This window comes from Cantharellus anzutake (assembly GCF_015039405.1).
Source record: "Cantharellus anzutake strain C23 chromosome Unknown EI90scaffold_129, whole genome shotgun sequence".
Classification (NCBI taxonomy): domain Eukaryota; kingdom Fungi; phylum Basidiomycota; class Agaricomycetes; order Cantharellales; family Hydnaceae; genus Cantharellus; species Cantharellus anzutake.
The window spans coordinates 24,654-45,650 of record NW_024067079.1 but is presented as its reverse complement, the minus strand read 5'-3'; the positions used below and the strand labels follow the sequence as shown (position 1 = coordinate 45,650).

The 20,997-nt window shown below is 49.1% G+C and overlaps 2 protein-coding genes across 2 annotated transcripts; both read left to right on the top strand.

Moving 5' to 3' along the window:
• Window positions 1–454: 454 nt before the first annotated feature.
• Window positions 455–1,228, top strand: EI90DRAFT_3293871 (uncharacterized protein; the record flags this gene model as incomplete). Its single annotated transcript, XM_039067404.1, has 5 exons — window positions 455–623; window positions 650–685; window positions 907–1,022; window positions 1,075–1,147; window positions 1,190–1,228. Exons 1-5 carry the CDS (start codon window positions 564–566, stop codon window positions 1,226–1,228), a joined length of 324 nt encoding a protein of 107 aa, XP_038908945.1. The 5' UTR covers window positions 455–563.
• Window positions 1,229–19,093: 17,865 nt separating this feature from the next.
• Window positions 19,094–19,681, top strand: EI90DRAFT_3159095 (uncharacterized protein; the record flags this gene model as incomplete). The annotated part of the gene is made up of 2 exons (XM_039066217.1): window positions 19,094–19,486; window positions 19,532–19,681. The coding sequence occupies exons 1-2, from the start codon at window positions 19,337–19,339 to the stop codon at window positions 19,679–19,681; spliced, it is 300 nt and encodes a 99-aa protein (XP_038908944.1). The 5' UTR covers window positions 19,094–19,336.
• Window positions 19,682–20,997: the final 1,316 nt, after the last annotated feature.

The window sequence follows — 20,997 nt, the reverse complement described above, 5'->3', positions numbered from 1 at the left end:
TATGTGAATGCCGTGATTTTCGGTTGAACTACTCATTCCACTCAACCTAGCTAATTTTGGATTCTGGCTGCTGGATGACAACAAGTTGATGGACACTTCGTTGCCTCACTCTATATAATATTGTCATAGAGGCTGGAGTCCTGCCTATTGCCTTCTCATATTGTGGCCGGCTTATTTGAAATCTGTAGCCCTGACATGACCAAGGAACAAGTATTGGGATTCACCAGTCTCTGGCTACTTTATCCAGATTGCCATCCGCGTTGCCGAGTGCTACATACCATCCTTCGTGATCTGCCTCACTGTGCGCGCAACAGTCTACCACACCCAAACTCCGTCCAAGTTCGAGGTGTATCTTTCTGTTACTGGGATTTATATTAGGATTACTTAATACAGATGGGTTGTTATTTAATGGAGGTACGAGATTAAATTAGACTTGTGCGCACTCAGTCTCATTGCACTCATTGGTCTCTTTTCGTGCGTGGCATTTTTCCTGGTGGTGCTTAATCTTATGCGCCGTACCGGCTGTCGGCCTTACGCATACTGTGCCTTCCGAGGTTACAGTCATGCCGATTCAGGTTTTTGCTGCTGCATTCCTGGGTCGATTCTTCCGGACAATCTCATCTGTGAGTTTCGTCCGCCTATGCTACAGGGCTCTGGCCCTCTTATACCTTATCCTCTGCTGAAGGTGTGTTCTTTCTTAGTCTTTTCTTTTGTCCTGTATGCTGTTTTTTGATGAAGTCTTTCCTTCGTCTTCCTTGCATCCGGTAAGCCTTTCGGTCTTGCCAGTGAACCTACAAAACGCCTCTGAGATGAGCGCAAAAAATCACGTGTTTGATGAATTTACACAAATATGAAAATGATGATATTTTTTCTGAATCCGCCAATTACAATGAAGGAAATGAATAGGATGCAAGCGTGAAGATGCACGGGCAGGGGCCCGGGCGCCTTCATGACTGTGGGGCATTTAACGGAAGGGAACAGAAAGTTGCATGCAGTAAGAAAAAAATAGTGGATGAAGGGGGGTGAGGGAATTGTGAGGCCAGTTTAACTATACATATATATGGTTTGGTCAAGGTCCCTAGTGATGGTGGTTTGGCTTAGTGGCTGGTGCCGGGTTCTCTTCAATCCTGTGTCTGGATGGGTCTTGGTTTGAGTCCTGTATGGTGTTTCTTTTTTTTTTCTCCCTTAGAAAACTTTTAAGATGAAAAACTTCAATTCCAAGGGGTGATCAATGTCATGAAAAATGTACATTGGGATCCATGTGAGGTCTACTTGGTCTAGCGAATTATAGTGCTGTTTATGAGCCTGTCTCCCCCCTCCCCTGCTTGTGCAGGTTTGATTCATTCTTGGTGGATTTTTTTTTTGCCACAGTTATTGCATGAGGATGACTTCAATGTATATATAACACCGATAAGCAATGCTACACTAACTGCACTAAACAAACCCTATTCCGGCCACATTCTACAATACACAAGCGCTGTAATGGTAATTAATAATTTTAGTTTGGTAACTGGGTTGGGTTGGGGAATAACAGGGAGGGGTCGATGAGACCGCACGCAATGAATATTTATTACATAATAATGTCACATGTAGGCACTGGTCGTTGGCTGGTTTCTAAATCAATTCCCATCATTTTTTTTGTTCGGCCATGATCACGTGTATATTTCCTTTTGCGCTCATCTCAGAGGGGTTTTGTAGGTTTTCTGGTCTTGCTGAGGGGGAGGTGTTGTGACCTTTGGTTACTCTCAGTGGGTGGGATCCCGATTGCTTACTTAGGTTTTTCTAGGTTTCCTCTTTTCGGTTGTTTCCTTGCCCTCTGTAACTTCTGTCTTTCTTTCCTTATTGCTCGTTGTCCTTGTCGTTTGCAAAACATCTTTCGAAACCAAGGTTTCTCACATCTGAATTCAACTGGGAAGAGATTCATGTCCAGGGAGACTTCTGAAATGGAGATACTAGGAATTCCTGGTGTAATGGACGTATCTACAATGAAGAGCAACTCAGCAGCTGGACTGAGTGCTGATAAAGAGAAGGATCGTGAAGGAGCTATGTCTATCTTTGATAAAGAACCCAAAGATGGTCTTGAGAAAATACTGAAAGAGGCATCTTCTACCAAAGATTTTCGAAATGTGAGACATGAAGTTCTCGAGCTCATTGAACAGTTCGATCTTCATGACAAAAGAGAAGTCATCTTCTCATTCGTCGAACAACTCGAGAGAGGAAAAGGAGGAGCAAGGATTGAAGATGATGGAAAAGGAAAAGGATGAGACCCCACGGAAAGACCAAAGAAATGCAAACTTGAAATATCCCGAGGTCAGGATGATAGAAAGAGAAAGAAGTGTCGATCTTTCTTCCAGGATACCAGATCTGACCTATCTGACGAGGACGAACCAGGAGGGAGTTCGTCTGGGAGCTCTTCCAATTCCTCTGATGATGCCAATGTTACCTTCGCTGGCACCAAAAGGTCGGATCATCACAGGAATTACCGGAACCTTCCCCTGGCGACATGAACCAATAAGATTCGGGAATATTTCCTGGAACATAAGAAAAAGGCCTTACAAAGACTCAAAGGGCAACTTCACAAACCCAGATTCCCAGAGTCCCTCTGGGAAGCGGTTCTGCTCAACAAATACGTTGATTTCAACAAAGTCCATGCAATCCAAGTTGATAGAGCCCCAGAGGAAGAAGTCGTCCATGAATCTGGACCCTTCAAGTTCATCTACGACCAAGCTGGATCTAAGAAGGTGATCTGCAGCCAAGGGGCATGGATCATGGCGTTTGATGCCTACGCTGACGCAGTCCTTTACATCTACTCGCACAGGAAAGGTGAATTACGAACCTACAAAGAATATATCTGTGATTTTTTCAAGAGCGGGGGTCCCTTCAAAGAACAATCAGTTATCGACTTCGACATCATGTTCCAAAAGAGACTCGCCGAGGATGCAAGGCTTACTCTCGACGATGTTGAGTTGTGCCACCCTTTCTTCTACGGAGGTGGAAGTGGAGGAAAGGGAGGAAAGGGAGCCTCTTGGAAGCAAGGTAAAGTCGACAGGGAAGTTTGTAGACATTTTAATGCGGGAATCTCCCACTTCAATTGCCAATACCGACATGTATGCGACAAGTGTGAGGGAGAACACCGAAGGTCGGCTTGCCCTACAAAAGACGTCAAAAAGACAGAAAAGAATTGAAGAGTGGAAGGGGACAATAAGAAACCCGCATTATCTCAGGGGTTTTATTTGGGGAAAGGAGGATCCAATCACTCCATCCATAATGTCCACTCTCTTTCGAGAACCTCTTCCATCTGTTCCTGTTGATGATTTTGTTCACATTTTGGTATCCGAAACGATTGAGGAAAACCCGGAACTCTTCAAGATTGTGACACCTATAAAACCGGATAGGCTTGATGAGTTGTTGCAGCATCACCCGAACTGCAAGCTTGTGGAGTCAGTGGTTTCAGGCTTTTGATCAGGTTTTTGGCCATGTGCGCAGCCGGAACTCCTGATTTCAATGAAGAGAGGGCATGACAATCAGCGTCTAGTGGAGGAAAAGGATGAGGTGAAGAAGTCATTTATGAAGATGCAACGGGACCTCGAGATGTCATTAGGATGTTACTTGCCATCATTCGGCTCTTCTTTGCTACCAGGAATGATCACGCAACCTTGTTTTGCAGTGCCCAAGCCGGGTTCAGCGAAGTTTCAACTCATTAACAATCACACCGCAGGGAGTTTCTCTTTGAATGTGGCGATTGCCCCTGAAGACGGGTCTTTTAGACCTGACAATCTCCAAGATTTGGGTAAACAGTTACTTGCCTTTCATGCAAGTTTTGGTCATTCGCCAGTGTGGTTGTTCAAGTCTGATGCAAGTTCGGCTTATCGACTATTACCTTGCCACCCGAGATGGCAGGCAAGACAAGTGACGTTGATTGATGGGGAATATCACGTTGATCAGTGTTGCGTTTTTGGGAACCAGGCTTCAGGTGCAATCTGGTGTACCTTCTACATGCTTGTTCTTTGGATTGCCATTTATGAGAAAAGTATTCCTGATCTTCTTCATTACGTTGATGATGTTTTTTCTTTTGATGTCCAGGAAGATCTCAAGCTCTATGTTCCATATGAAACACGGTACCCAAGGAAGCAGGTCACATTGCTCAGACTGTTTGATGAGCTCAGAATTCTGCATGGGAAGAAGAAGCAAGAATTTGGGAAACAGCTTACCATAATTGGTCTCCAGGTTTCTCTCAAGTTGATGACGATTACGATGCCCGACGATAAACAAAGATCTTTAATCGAAGATGTAAAGTCGTTTTTAGTTGGAAAACTTCGACGTCATCCACTCCAAGAATGGCAGTGGCTTTTGGGGTATTGCAACTGGGCCTTGAATGCTTACCCTCTCCTTAGACCCACACTTCAGTCATCGTATGCTAAGATATGGGGTAAAAAACTTGCCTTGGCACCTATTCAACTGAACAAGTCAGTTGTGCAAGACTTGACCTGGTTTATCCAGTGGATCGTGAATTCACTGGGAGTCAACTTCTTGGATGCCCATTCTTGGCAAGAACAAGATGCGGATCTAGTCTTCCTGTCCGACACCTTGAATGTTGGTCTGGCTTTTGGTCCCCAACAGTAGACCTGGCGTTTGTTGCATTGATCGGGGAGTCAGATCTCCAATATGGGGACACGTTTTTCAATGAAGTGTTAGCAGTAGTCTCAGCGATTGAGTGGGCTGCTCACCTTCCTGATAAACCGCAACGAATCCTTTTATGAACTGATTCAATGAATACCGTTGATATCTTTCACTCTCTGGCGGTGCAACCAAACTTTGTGTTGTTGCTTTTCAAGGCAGTTGAGATTATGATGGACTTTGGGGTGGATGTGCGAGTAGTCCACATACCGGGTGACAAAAATACCGTCGCAGACGCTTTATCACATCATCTTTTTGATACTGCCTGATGACTGCGTCCTGGGCTCGACATTGCTCTATTCAAACCCCTGCGGGAGTCACTGGGGGTTCTTCGAGAATGAACTCCCTCTTGAGTGCTAGGGCACGTCAGCCCAAGCATGCCCCATGGACAACAGATCGTCTTCATAGCCAATGTTAGAATGGGGCGGAAACGGACGACTCCGGAGTGGAATCGGAGACTTAGCATGGAGGGACCTTGGCCTCAGCGACTCAAGCGGAGCGCTGTGCCATTGCTGTTTGTCCATTTGGTCCTTAATTTCACAGTAGGTGAGCAGGAAGTCTCTTGGGGGCATTTCAGGTCGATTTCGGACTGAAACCAAGATGAGTATGTACAAGCGCCGATATATATAATGGAAGGGGCAAAAGCACAAAGAGAACAAAGGGTGACCGAATCAGAACGAAGATGTCCGAACGGGAACAAAGGGTAGAGGGAGCGGAGCGGTACCGAAGGTCATAGGGCAAGACCTGTGATACGTCCGAAAGGAGGTAGGGAGGGCGAGGCCCAGAGGGGCAGGAGGATGAGGGGAAGTGGGGATGATGACTAACTGGCTAGAATAGAAAGAAGCAGTAGTCCAAATAGGGATGAAGGGAAAACGCGAGAAATACATTACAGGCGGCGAGAGTGCCAAAGGCGGTCCGCGAAGCTCGGGGGTTGCGGAGCTTACGGAGGTTACGGAGGCAGGGTTGGAAGTCCGAGGAATATTGGCAATGGTGTTTATGTAGTATGAGGTCACCAATGCAATGGACTAAGGCCGAGGTGGAGTCAAAGTCCGAGGTAGGGACTATGACGGAGGCTCGGAGTAAGGTACGAGCGGTGTCCGAGTGCGAAGTACGGAACAGCGGTGGAAGGTCGTAACTTGGCGGAAGGGTGGCGGAGGAGTAACGGAGGGAGGAGAGAGGGGACAGGTAAGGGGAGAAGGAGTGGCGGAAAGGAGAGTAGTCAGGTCCGAAGGCGAGTATCGGAGCGGACGGGGGAAGCGTAGGAGGATAACGGGAGGGTGGAGGTGTTGTGAAGGGGGAGCGGAGTAGTAGGAGGGGTGGCGAGTGGGGCGATGTTCGGTCCGAAGGTGAGTATCGGAGCGGACGGAGATAGGGTCGGAGAGGTAAGGGGGAGGTGTGTTTGCCAAGACCGAAGGTGAGTATCGGAACGGCAACGGTAGGTTATGACTCCGGAGGTGAAGAGGGTGGAGGTCCGGAAGTCGGGTCGGGGTCGGGTATGCATGGATATGACAGCCAACAGGTGATTTATTTGTCCAATGCTCTTGATGCATCGACAAAATCAGCATATCAATCCGGTATTAATTCCTACATCACCTTTTGTAACCTCCATAACCGTGACATCGAACTGTCAGGGACGCGTCCGGGGTTGAGAGGGCCCGGGGGTAGTATCCGGCACTGAGGCTGTCGCGGGGTGTGGAGCGGGCATGCGTACTGGCGGGCCCGATCCGGGACAGTGGTCCCTGGCCACTCAGACTGAAGTGGAGAATGTGAGAAGAAGGTTACTTCTTCGGTTCCCACTTCAGGTACATTTATGTACATGCGGCTTGAGTCACATGACAGGTGCCACGTCATCCTCGGAGGCAGCCGCAGGCATCCGGGTGTCCCCGTGGGGGATCCCAAGAGCGTCCGCTGCATGCGCGCGTGCTGGGCACAGCAGGAAGCCGTCCGGGGTGTGTGGGCCGGACGGGTCAATAGTACATCGATACAAAGGAAGGTGGTCCGTGTAGATAGAAAGAAATAAACAGGAAGAGGAAGGTGAGAAGAATGAAGTAAAGAAAGGGGAAAGAAGAGGGAAAAGAAAGGGGAGGAGAGGGAGGAAGGAGGGGGGAGGGGGATAGACAGCGGGGAGCGGGTGTGGTGTGGCCGGGTGGGCCCGGGTGGGCCCGGGTCAGGCGGGTGTGCCCTGACACGAACCAACACCCGAGACAGTCAGTTTTTTCATTTGCTATATGGCAAAGCAAACTGGGAGATCCGGTAATCCTTTATCCATCCGAACGATTATTTCATACTTATCAGGAATCGTCCATCATCTCCAACCTTTCTATCCAGGAGCCCGAGCTGTCAGAAAGCATCCTCTCATCATTGGGGTTCTTCGTGGTGTGGAACAAACAGATGGTGAACCGATCAGACAGAAGTTACTGATTGAATCTCAGCACCTGCATCTTCTGGTTGATCGCTATGTGATTTCGTCAGAGTTTGACAATCGTTTGTTCTTGGCGATTTGCTTCACTGCCTTCCACGGTCTTCTTAGGATCAGGGAGTTAGTGGTCCCAGATGATACTTCAAAATTGAACTTTTGGAAACTCACCCTACACTTTTGCTGGGACTGTTGCCCCGCTAATTGCTTGCATCTCCTGCATGCACACAAGTTGTTATTTAATGGAGGTACGAGATTAAATTAGACTTGTGTGCACTCAGTCTCATTGCACTCATTGGTCTCTTTTCGTGCATGGCATTTTTCCCGGTGGTGCTTAATCTTATGTGCCATACCAGCTGTCGGCCTTATGCATACTGTGCCTTCCGAGGTTACAGTCATGCTGATTCAGGTTTTTGCTGCTGCATTCCTGGGTCGATTCTTCCAGACAATCTCATCCATGAGTTTCATCTGCCTATGCTACAGGGCTCTGGCCCTCTTATACCTTATCCTCTGCTGAAGGCATGTTCTTTCTTAGTCTTTTCTTTTGTCCTGTATGCTGTTTTTTGATGAAGTCTTTCCTTCATCTTCCTTGCATCCAGTAAGCCTTTTGGTCTCACTGAGGGGGAGGTGTTGTGACCTTCGGTTACTCTCGGTGGGTGGGATCCCGATTGCTTACTTAGGTTTTTCTAGGTTTCCTCTTTTCAGTTGTTTCCTTGCCCTCTGTAACTTCTGTCTTTCTTTCCTTATTGCTTGTTGTCCTTGTCGTTTGCGAAACCCTCCTCCTTCCCCGGTCTCCTCCCTATTGTAAATTAACCAGGTTGCCTTCAATTCCAGAGGTTCTGGCATTTGCCGGGACTCCGTTGTCAGGGATCAGCAATGACCCTGGACCCTATGCTGGCTGCGCGTATGCGCGTGGGAAGTATGCCGGTAATTCCCATCTACTCCGCCTACCTAAGCCCCGGTGACCCGGATCATCTCCGGCATTGTTCTGGAACATTCTATGATCACGTGATTCTATTGGCAATCTGTTTGGTTTCCTTATTGCCAGACTCTACATGTATATAGCTGACCCTAGGATGGGGACATCCCTTTCCCCTGGCTTTGATCACAGCTAGGTTATCAGAGCATCTTGCGCGAGCACGCACATCCCCTGACATCCGTCCAAGTTTGAGGTGTATCTTTCTGTTAGTGGGATTTATATTAGGATTACTTAATACAGATGGGCATCTACTATATATAAAGAGTGTGGACATGCTCCATGAATCGCGAATGCCGATTGGTTGGAGCGAGGTCTCACACACTCTCATTGGATGAAGGCACTTACTTCAGCTCTGTCATATCCGTGCATACCCGACCCCTACCCGACTTCCGGACCTCCACCCTCTTCACCTCCGGAGTCATACCTTACCGCTGCCGTTCCGATACTCACCTCCGGTCCTGGCAACACACCTCCTCTCACCCCCCATGCCACCTCTGCTCCTCCTTCCCTCTCCTCCCCTATCTCCGTCCGCTCCGATACTCACCTCAGACCGAACGCCGCCCCTCTCGCCACCCTCCTACTACTACTCCTCCTCCTACTCCGCTCCTCCTTCACAACACCTCCACCCTCCCATCACCCTCCTACGCTTCCCCCATCCGCTCCGATACTCACCTTTGGACCTGACAACTCTCCTTTCTGCCACTCCTTCTCCCTTACCTTTCCCCTCTCTCCTCCCTCTGGTACTCCTCCGCCACCCTCCTGCCAAGTTACGACCTTCCACCGCTGTCCCGTACTTCGCACTCGGACACTGCTCGTACCTTTGCTCCGAGCCTCCATCATAGTCCCTACCTCGGACTTTGACTCCACCTTGGTCTTAGTCCATTGCATTGGTGACCTCATACTACGTAAACACCATTGCCAATATCCCTCAGACTTTCAACCCCGCCTCCATAAGCTCCATAAGCTCCGTAACCCCCGAGCTTCGCGGATCGCCTTCGGCACTTTCGCCGCTTGTAATGTATCCCTCGCGTTTTCCCCTCATCCCTATTTGGACTACTGCTTCTTCCTATTCTAGCCAGTTAGTCATCATCCCCACTTCTCCTCATCCTCCTGCCCCTCTGGGCCTCGCCCTCCCTACCTCCTTTCGGACGTATCGCAGGTCCTGCCTTATGACCTTCGGTACCGCTCCGCTTCTTCTACCCTTTGTTCCCGTTTGGACGTCTTCGTTCCGATTCGGTACCCTTTGTTTTCCTTGTGCTTTTGCCCCCTCCATTATATATATATCGGCGCTTGTACATACTCGTTTTGGCTCAGTCCGAAATCGACCTGAAATGCCCCCTAGAGACTTCCTGCTCACCTACTGTGAAATTAAGGACCAAATGGACAAACAGCAATGGCACAGCGCTCCGCTTGAGTCGCTGAGGCCAAGGTCCCTCCACGCTAAGTCTCCGATTCCACTCCGGAGTCGTCTGTTTCCGCCCGGTTCTAACAAGCTCCCATTTGGGATGCACTCACTTAGCTCATCGCCGCTTTAGGGCTCTTCCTCACCCATTTTGGTTCTGCTTGCTTAGATCATCACCGATTTGGGATCCGGTCGCTTAAGTCATCGCCCATTTGGGGCCAGCCAGCTAGCTTATCTCATCTCCGGTTGTGTTTGAGTTTCCTGACCGGCCCACATGCATCATCTATCTCATCGATGCACACTTCTTCACATGCCACTCCAACCTCTTCACCTGATCTGTTGTCTAGAGTGCGACTATTGATCCTGATTGACGACGACAAGTATTAGAATACCAACCTTGTTTACATCAGGTAGTTGTGTAGCGGTTATTCGTAGCGGTCATTTGGGGGCGCTTTGAGGCGTTGGGGGCGTTTTGCCCCTCTTATTCAACTTAAAACTCCCTTTGTACGACGACGTTGCCACTCAGGAATGTCGCGTATATAAGGGAGGAATTTCTTAGACTTTTCTCCCTCAGATCTCTTATTTGAGTCTGAGGTGAGAACCATTCTATATCTCCTATTATAACTCATGTATAACTCTTGTCACAGTCTTACGTGACATAGGTATTTACAACTTAGATCTCTTATTTGAGTCTGAGTCTTATGCAACATAGTCACTATTCTAATAGGTTATGAGCCTAACTATGACCACTAATGTTACAGCTGATGGTTCCAAGAGTATTTACAACATCGAAAAACTCAAAAGTGATGGACGGAACTATCGGATGTGGGCCATATGCAGCCGAATGATTCTTGCTGATCGAGGACTCTGGGATATCGTCAATCCCAAATCGAAGCACTTGACCAGACCTTCTCCCCCTCCCCCCCCTTCCCCTTCATCCTCTTCTGGTAAACAAGCTGCCGCCTCATCCACCCCTGATGCAGACGAATGGGACAGAAAGAATGGCCATGCACTGACCCAGATCGGACTTACCCTCGAAGACATGCCTTTGTCCATTATCGAAGGGAAGGATACCGCGAAGGAAGCATGGCTAACCCTGTTCAAATGTTACAACGGTGCTGGGGCACAGGATGCTGCGAGAGTTATGACTCAGCTTCACCACTTCAAACTGGACGACTCCAAGCCAATGGAGCCTCAACTGATCCAGATGCGTGAACTACGAGACCGCTTAGCAAGTCTTGGTGATACCTACACTGATGCTAAATTTGCCATGATTGTATCGGAGGCACTACCAGATTCGTATGAGACACTACAACAAATGACACTGGCCAATATCGATGATGTGTCAACACTGGCTTGCGAAAAGTTGATAGCACAAATCCTCAGAGAAGAAAAGAGGAAGGCAAAACCATCCTTGTCTACCGTCCTCATTGCCAAATCTGGAAAGACACCTGACAAAAACTCCAGTAAGTCTGATGGAAGGAAATCCAACAAAGAACGTCCGCGCTGCACGAATCCAAACTGCAAGCGCAAACTCGGACACACCTTTGAACGATGTTGGGCTGAAGGGGGAGGATCGGAGGGACAACGTCCACCTAAGGCGGACGAAGGACAGAGTTCGTCAAAGGGGGCCAAGAGGAAGGACGCTAAGGTCGATGTCCTCATGGCAGAGGAACATGCGGCTGTTGCAAGGAGCGATCGCGACAACATGACTGAATGGATCATGGACTCGGGTGCATCATCTCATATTTGCGCAAACCGGCATTGGTTCTCAATGTACTCACCTCTCCACCCTCCTCGACCAATTTACCTAGGTGATAAATGAGCTCTCTTTGCTACTGGCCAGGGACAGATCGAAGTTGTCCTAAATAATGGGACTAACGATCGCCACATCATCATCAGCAACGTCCTCTACTGTCCAAAGATTGGCACTAACCTCCTATCCGTTACACACCTAACTTCCGTTGGAGTGCAAATCCAGTTCTCGACTAATTGCTGTAAGACCCTCAACCCAAACAATGAGCTACTCGGCATTGCAAAGGCATCAAATGGCCTCTATAGGCTACCCTGCATCGTCAGCCGACTGGAATCTGCATTCATCACCAAGAATCTTGGGACTGGGAATGTCGATACCACACTAGTTGCTCGAACAACAATGGCAACAGCATCTCTTGATGTCTGGCATGCCCGCTTAGGACACATCTCGACTCAGTCGATACTGAAGATGGTCCGTAGTGGGATGGCCATGGGTATGGAAGTAGTTGGAGATGGAAAGGGAGGTTCGACCTACTGCAAAGAATGCGAGGCCTCAGGACATACACGTTCCCCCATTCCCAAACAGACACTCACCCGTTCAAACGAAGTTCTTGGACGTGTGTTCTCCGATGTTTGCGAAGTCCAAACTGTGACTCGCGAAGGATATTGGTACTTCATCACCTTCGTTGACGACCACTCCTGATACCTGACCATCTACCTGATCAAAAAGAAAAGCAATGCGCTTGAAATGTTCAAAGATTTCTTGGCCCAAGCTGAACGGCAGTCAGGGAAGAAACTAAAGATCCTGTGCACTGACGGTGGTGGTGAGTATTTCTCCAATGAATTCTCCCATTACCTCAGGGAGATTGGTATTGTCCATGAGAAAACGAATCCCAATACACCACAAGAAAATGGCGTCGCTGAGAGAGTTAACCAAACACTCGTCACAATGATGATCACCATGCTCAAAAGCGTGAAGTTGCATGTGGGTCAAACAGCTTGGCCTTATGCACTTCGACATGCTGTGCTCATTAAAAACATCATTCCCCACTCCGCACTCCCCGATGGCATCTCTCCACATGAACTCTGGATGGGAAATAAGCCGTCAGTCTCCACCATACGTACCTTCGGCTGCAAAGCTACACTTGCCATCCCCGAAAAGCAACAGGACAAACTTGCCCCTAGGTCTATCACGGGAATCCACTTGGGTCTTGCTGTTGGCAAGAAGGCGTTTGTGATCTACGAGCCTGAAGCCTGCAAGGTTCATGAATCTCGCGATGTACATTTCTTTGAGGAGTCTCCCGAACCCAAACGCGTCACGATTGAGTCCTCTGTCATAGAGCCGTCATTGCATGTTGTTGATAAGGATGAAGAGGCAAGAGGAAATGGTAATGGTGATGGAAGAATGGGAGAAGGAGAGGAGATTGGAGATAAGATCGATGAAATGGATGACGGTGAGGAGGAAGTCGGGGATGGTGGACAGGGTGATGAACTCTTAGGGGGAGATGTGGAGGACGAGGTCATCCCAGAAGCTCCCCAACGATCAATGCGCGAACGGCATACGCGAATCCGAGATGACGATGACTGCTATTTTGTTACTTCCTACAATCAAACCAATCAACCTATAGACACCCAACCAGTGGGCGTTGAACATGCCCACATAGCACAAGTCGAAGTTCCACTCGCCTATAATGATGCCATGAACAGACCTGACTCCGACCGTGGCTTGAAGCCTGTCAAGACGAACTACTATCCCTCAAAGAAACCCGGACGTACATTCCAGTTAAAACTGATGAGGTTGAGGTTCGTAATATCGTCAGGTGTCGTTGGGTATTCGCGTTAAAGAAAAAGGCTGATGGAATGATTGAGTGCTATAAAGCTAGGATTGTGGCCAAAGGTTTTGGTCAAGTTTATCACATCGACTACGATGAGACATTCGCACCTGTTGTCAAATGGGTCTCAATCCGGATTCTACTTGCTATCGCTGCACAGCTTGATCTTGAAGTCCATCAGATGGATGTTAAAACCGCATTCTTGAATGGTGACCTAGAACACACCATCTATATGAAGCCACCAGCAGGTTGTGCCAATTATGGGAAGGATGACATGATTTGGAAGTTAGAGAAAAGTTTGTATGAGCTGAAGCAGGCTTCCAGAGCTTGGTACGAGAAGGCGAAAGAGGAGTTCGGGAAACTTGGGTTTCTCCGATGCGACTCTGATCATGCTGTGTTTGTTCAGCATGGGAAGGGGAAGATCTTCTGTATCATTGCACTCTACATCGATGATCTCATGATTCTGTCTAACAGCCTCAAACTACTCAGCCACAAAAAGGCCCAACTCATGAAGGCATTCAATATGAAGGACCTTGGCAAGATCAACTGGTTTTTAGGACTCGAGATCACTCGCGATCAACCGCGGCACTTAATCTATATCTCCCAGTCACGCTACGTTAAAGACATCCTCTCTCGTTTTAATTTCACTAATTCTTGCCCTATTTCAACTCCAATTGCATCCAATTTTAAGTTACCCCAACTCGATGCACCCAAAGTCAATATCCGCGATTATCAATCTCGTATCGGCAGTGTAATGTACGCCATACTAGGTATGCGTCCTGACATTGTGTATGCAGTGGGCGCTCTTAGTCAGTATTCTGCGAATCCTGGAAGGATCACCTCATTGCTGTCAACCACATCTTCCGGTATCTCTGTCATGACCGACAAATCCTGGGGCTCCGTCAGCAGCGAATCAATGCCAATAGGTGAATCCGCCGACCCGAAACCCAATCTAACCAGCCCCCAATCCGATGTCTGGCCCCCTGCCCTATCAACCATGCACTGCATCCAGACCTCCACCCGCATCCGGACTTCTGCCCGCATCCGGACCTCCACCCGCATCTGTACCTCTGCCCACCTCCACACCCTCTGGACCTCTGCCACTCCTGGTTGCCCTCCACACCCTGTGGTCAGGCCAACACTCCCCTCCAACCTTGCTGGCCATCATGCTGCCCTTGTTTGTGACGGCACTGACGGACCACCCTCTGTTGCGGACTTGTCAGCACCGCGCTGATTTCCATGTCCCTTCACGGACTTGTGTCAGCACCGCACCGACCCCGCTTATTTGTGGACTTGTATCGGCGCTGCACGCTGACCTCTGCTTTTCTCTGGCCATCTTGTCACTCAGCAGCATACCATTCATTCCTTGCCGAGTGCCTATATTGTTCATCCATTCATTCACTTAACTTGCCAATATTGGCACTTGATCCATGTGCTGATGCACTTCTTATTACCTGTCAATATTGGCACTTGATCCGCTTTTGTTTAGTTCATTGCCTCCCATTTCCCGGGCTCTTGTCCTTCATTCAGTTTGACAATCCCCGCTTATTTCCGTGCCGGACCAACCGGTCCTTCTGTGTTTCCTGTCAGGGCATACACCCTGACCTAGCCCATACCCGCATCCACACCTGCACTCGCACCTGCACCCGCGACTGCACCCGGCTGCTGCACTTCCCACGCACGCCCTGTGCCAGATGCTCAGTGCAGCCGGATGGCCCGGACCTCGGGTCTCGGGTCTCATGTGACTTCCGGATATCTCCGGAAGTTTTCGATGTATTGTGGCCACTGTGGGAAGATGAGAAGTTAACTTCCTTCTCATCTCTGACCCACAGTAGATTGTGCCCTGGATAGGGCTGGCCAGACCTGAGGCTGTGGGCCATAGGGGAGGGTCATGGGGACCCGGGAGTCGTCCCCTGACATTTCCCTCCTGCCTATTTATATCCTGTAAATACTTTCGGGACCTTAGTCTGAAATCAACTAGAGTACCCCCCCTGTCTGGTCTGAGTCTCTCCTTCTGCAAAGGGGGCTTCCCCCCCTCTGAGTCCGTGCTCGCGGAGTCCACGCTCCTCCTACAGGTTCGCTCCACCTGCAAGTCTTGTTTGAAGTCCGCTGTGAGTGTCAATCCGTAAATATGGGATCTCCCCCAAACATCAAGCTCAGGGCACAGCGCTCCACCTGAGTCACTGAGGCCGCGATCCCAATCTGCTAACCTTGAACAGTGCTTCCGGACAGCCCGCATATCCGCATGTGCGCTCCAACAGACCTCTGCATCACCTTCGACCTCAACTCAGACAGAACCCAATCTGCCTTCTATCCACCTTCTGACAGTGTTCCAACTCTGCCACAATCTCCGACTCCGACAATAATCCAGTCTCTGACAATAATCTCCAGATTCTGACAATCTCAATCACTCACAAAACTATAAGTTAGTTTACAACGGTAAGACACACGACAATGACTTCACAGGGTACTCCGACTCCGATTGGGCTGGTGACCCATGCGATCATCAATCAATTTCCGGGTTCGTGTTCAAGATCGCAGGAGCCGCTGTCTCATGGAGCTCGAAGAAACAATCCTCAATGGCACTTTCGAGTACAGAGGGAGAATATATGGCATTGACACATGCTTCTAAAGAGGCCATATGGATACAACAATTTCTTGGTGATGTCCTTAGTCCACCTTCCATCCCACACACCATTCTCAGCGACAACCAAGGCGCTCTTGCCTTAGCTGCCAATCCCACTTTCCATGCTCACACTAAACACATCCACGTTAGACAACATTTCATCCGAGAGTGCATGGACAACGGTGACGTCAAACTCGACTACGTACCAACAGGTGACCAGGTGGCCGACGTCCTCACTAAGGGACTCGCGCTGGCCAAACATGACAAGTTCACAAAAGGGATGGGCATCATCGATGTTAATCATTGTTGAGTGGGCGTATTAGAATACCAACCTTGTTTACATCGGGTAGTTGTGTAGCGGTTATTCGTAGCGGTCATTCTGGGGCGCTTTGAGGCATTGGGGGCGTTTTGCCCCTCTTATTCAACTTAAAACTCCCTTTGTATGACGACGTTGCCACTCAGGAATGTCGTGTATATAAGGGAGGAATTTCTTAGTCTTTTCTCCCTCAGATCTCTTATTCGAGTCTGAGGTGAGAACCATTCTATATCTCCTATTATAACTCATGTATACTGTACCCACGTGACCAACTACTGGTCACGTGTCACGCTGGCCTCCCAGTCTGGCCGAAATGACGGTCATGTCACGCATCACGCTGGGGGTGTGGTTGAACAGCCCATGTCACGCAAATTCCTTGGTGGTGGCTCAGTGGCTATGCAACTATATTTCAAATGCCCTTTTTAGTCATATTTATATTAGAAGTGAAAAATCTTCATCTCCTCCTCCAAATTGCATGTCTGCCTCGCTCACATTCCACAGCCAAGATCCAAGCTGAGGCTAGAGGAAGGGAGCGTGGTTATATCATCAAGGGTGCCGGAATTACTGGGAGATGCAGATAAATTTGTTTGGATGATGGGAGTTTGAACCGGAGAAACCCAGCGACGGACAGGGTGTGTCTGGGAAAGTAGGATCCGATAAGTGCATTTGGGATACCGCTGTACAGGATGGGCTCATCTGTATAAGAGCAGATATGTTGCGCAAGAGCAAAACTTAGGTGCAAAGAAATTTTAAAGGGAAACTCATTTTCAAATTAATCACATTTATTCTGGCTACCAAACGTGACCATCAGCATGTTGGTTTCCTTTTGGATCATGCTCCCACGGTCAAGGTCACGCGCCTGCCGGTCGGGTTGTCATGCATCAAAATGAGCTCCCGGTTCATCACCTGGCAGAAATTTTGTGTCACGCTTGGGATGCACTGGTAGTTGGTCACGTGGGTACAGTAACTCTTGTCACAGTCTTACGTGACATAGGTATTTACAACTTAGATCTCTTATTCGAGTCTGAGTCTTACACGACATAGTCACTATTCTAATAACAAGCCCACCATGGCTAATGTTGTACACTCTGCACTGCTACCTTGAGTCTAACATGGCGAACACACTCCACATCCGTTTGTAAACCGTGCCCATTCTTCATAACGTTGTACGCTCCTGGAGTACTGCACAATTCAAAGGTTTTGCGGAGTGTGAAACATGATGATAAAAGAAGCCCCATGTACCCACCTTTTTACGACTGTCTGAGTCGTCATTGAGGGGCGATGTCAGAGACGGGATTATTGTCGGAGTCGGAAGTACTGTCAGAGTCTGGAATATTGTCAGAGTGAGGAATATTGTCAGAGCCAGGCAGACCGTCAGAAGTCGGACTGAAGACGGAATGGGTTTCTGTCTGAGTCGGGGTCGGAGTTGATGCAGAGGTCTGTTGGAGCGTGCGCGCGGATATGCGGGCGGAAATGTGCGGCGTGTCCGGAAGCGCTGTTCAAGGTTAGCAGAGTGGGATCGCGGCCTCAGCGACTCAGGTGGAGCGCTGTGCCCTGAGCTTGACGTTTGGGGGAGATCCCGTATTTATGGATTGACACTCACAGCGGACTTCAAACAAGACTTGCGGGCGGAGCGGACCTATAGGAGGAGCACGGACTCAGAGGGGGGGAAGCCCCCTTTGCAGAAGGAGGGACTCAGACCAGACAGGGGGGTACTCTAGTTGATTTCAGACTGAGGTCCCCAAAAGTATTTACAAGGTGTATAAATAGGCAAGAGGGAATATAGAAAGGCCGGTCAGTCTGGTGCGGTCCGGCGTGGAGATAAGCGGGGATTGTCAAACTAAATAAGGACAAGAGCCCGGGAACTGGAAACGAGGAACAGATCAATAAACAATAAGTGGCAAGGGTTATTGATGAATAACTGAATGAGATCAATAACCTAGTGCCAATAAAGAGGGGATCAAATGCCAATATTGGCAGGGAAGCAAACAATAAATGGCACTCGGCAAAGAATGAATGATAAGCTGCCAAGTGACAAATGGCCAGAGGAAAAGCGGAGGTCAGCGCACGGCGCCGATACAAGTCCGCAAATAAGCGGGGTCGGTGCGGTGCCAACACAAGTCCGCGAACAGAGGTTGATCTGCCAGCACTGTCACACAAGGACAGCATGAAGGCCAACAGAGGTACAGAGGTGTTGACCTGACCAGAGGTGTCAAGGGCAACCAGAAGTGGCCAGAAGGTGCAGAGATGGGCAGAGGGTGCGGAGTGGGCAGAGGGTGCGGAATGCACGGAAGCGGGGCATGGCTGTGACCACATAGCGGGAAGTGATGAGTGTGGTTCGGATGGAGACAAGGCAGGCATGACTGAATGCCGGGGGCGCCAGGGGCTCAGGGACTGGGGGTGGGGTCGGAATACCGGCAGGGTCTAGGTTCTGATTACTGGCCAAGTCTCACGCAGTAGGGCAGGGGGGCCAGACATGGGGTTGGGGGCTGGTTAGGATGGGTTTCGGGTCGGCAGATTCGCCTATCGGCATTGATTCGCCGCTGACGGAGCCCCAGGATTTGTCGGTCGTGACAGGCGAGATTTTCATCTGATGTGAGGTCATGTCAAGCCCTGAAAGTGCGCTCTAAAGCCATGGAATGATATAGGTATATACGAGGAATGACGCTGGGTGCCCGGCTAGCCAATGAGAGAGCAAGAACGTGCTTCAATGCACTGTTGAGACTCTGTACATTGAACGATTCCAGGAGGTTGTGTCGTCGCAATCATTGGGTAAGTGTGTCAACCAAGGTATAACCTGGTCGTTACGTGACGTGTCAAATGAAAGAAAACACAGTCAAAGTGTCAATGAGCACGGGTGTCACTAATCCAATAGTAGTTGGATGGAAGGTAAAAAACTTGGCCGCATTCATCGTGAACAAATCGATGTCAAAACATACCACTTAGCCGAAAGAAAGCCGATCTGTTCTGAACACGCACAGGAGACTCTCCAACACCGATTAAAGTCAATCGAATTCCATCTCGGATCCGTCATAACTCGAGGTCAAGGCTAAAACCTTAAATCCAATCAGAGAGCGAGAAAACGGTGGTCCAGCTGAAAAAAAGAACACAGCCGTAGGTTCGCCTGATCTTGTTGGGATAGCTAGCTGGGGTCGACCAGTTGATTCTGCATAAATGGGGCCATGGAATCTGCCGCAGGGCTTTCCATTAGGCGCGCCATGGAACAAACTGCGCCTCGTGGCGATCGCATGGCTGTGAACTACGCAGCCCTCGCCTGTCCTCAGTTGCGCGTCAAATCTCTCCTCCCCATCCATCAATCCGCCCGTTACCATCATGTCGCTGAGGCCAAAGGCCCGTGCTCTCCTTGCCGCGGGAGGTGATGTGGCAGTCCCAGTTTTCACCGCCGTTCGTGCTACGTCCAATGTGCTCCCTCCCTTATATGCTGCCGCCGGGGGCGCAGTCTTTATCATCGAGGAGGTCAAAGTCTGTAATATTTTTACTGGGTCAGGAACGGTCTGCATTGTGTAGAAGTCCAATGAGAATAAGGAAGAATGGGAGTGTTTTGGAAATTATATCGCTAACGCCGTAGCCAGGGTAGCAGCAGCCATGGATTCATATGATGCGTCCAGCGAAGAGGTCAAGCCATGGGTGGAAAACATCACGAAACTGGACAAGTAACTAGCATTTGCTTTAGACCTTGCCGTCGTATAACATGGGTATTTCCTAGGGCGTTATGCTTCAGTGTCCTGTCCTAGTTGCATGGGTCTAATAAATTATTTCTTGGACACACACCGAATTTGAATCGAGATTCCCTCGCTTTCCGAATCGTTCGATGGCTCTGCCACATATCTAGCATGTTGCTTTTGTTCAGTTGGCCAAATTTGAAGTCATATCCAGGCAAACGCCCCTCTCGATCCCCTTCATAATTTTGTCTGAGCATTGCGCGCTATCTTGGTTTTATTTTCCTTTCTTTACGATCTGTCCAACAATTAGTTGCAGCGAAATCCGCGAGAAAGTGCAAGACTGGGCGGAACAACGCGAGCAAGTACTCTGGTCTGAAGTTTGTAGGAAGTGATAAGAATTATCGGTTTATTTTTATTGCTACTCTCGGGTTCTTGCGGTCCCTGAATTTGAGTATCGAGCTTCGTTCATATTTTATCCGCCATTTCATGTCTTCTGTTTTCCCGTCGCTCTGATGGAAATTAGCTCCAGAATGACCGCCTATCTCATATATGAACTCTGCAGCCAAAGTCCCTTTCCCTCATCAAACGCCAATTATTGATGAATCGATCGATGACAGGTTTGAAGAGGTGTGGAGGGGCTCTACGACGGTTAGTAGTTAAAGTGCGTTGGACACGCAAAGTCTTTCCCCTATCCTCCTCACGACTACCGACCAGCACTCAGTGAAGCCTCTGACCATCCGTAGCCATTGAATTGCATGCCAACATGCGGCGCGGGAAGCTTAGACAACCGAGGCTCGGTCACCATGAAACTAATTGGAGAAGTCGACATTTCCGGACCGGACTGCCGAATCAGAATGTCCCTTCGAGGCACCCCGAACACACAAGTATTATCTTTCGAGGCCGAGGCTAGATGACTAGAACCCCTGCAGCTTCTGGCAAGCCCCAGTAATTGTTGGCTGCTGCAAGATCAGCGTTAGATCGATCTGCAGAAGTACCCCTATGTTGACACGCAAGACAATAACCATGGTCCACCATAATGAAATAAGTGATCCAGTCAAGAAGGAATCTGCACTGTAGCAATTACCGTCTGACTCCAAACTCGTCGTTGTGGGAATACCACACCCAAACTGCATCTAAATTCGGGGTGTGTGTCTTTCTATTGCTGGAAGGATCAACACAGATGAGCATTGGGACAGCTAACTGGGATCGACCACCTGATTCTGCATAAATGGGGCTTTCCGTAGGGGGACAAATTGTGCCTCGTGCCGATCGTATGGCTGTGAACTGCGCAGCCCTCGCCTGACCTCAGTT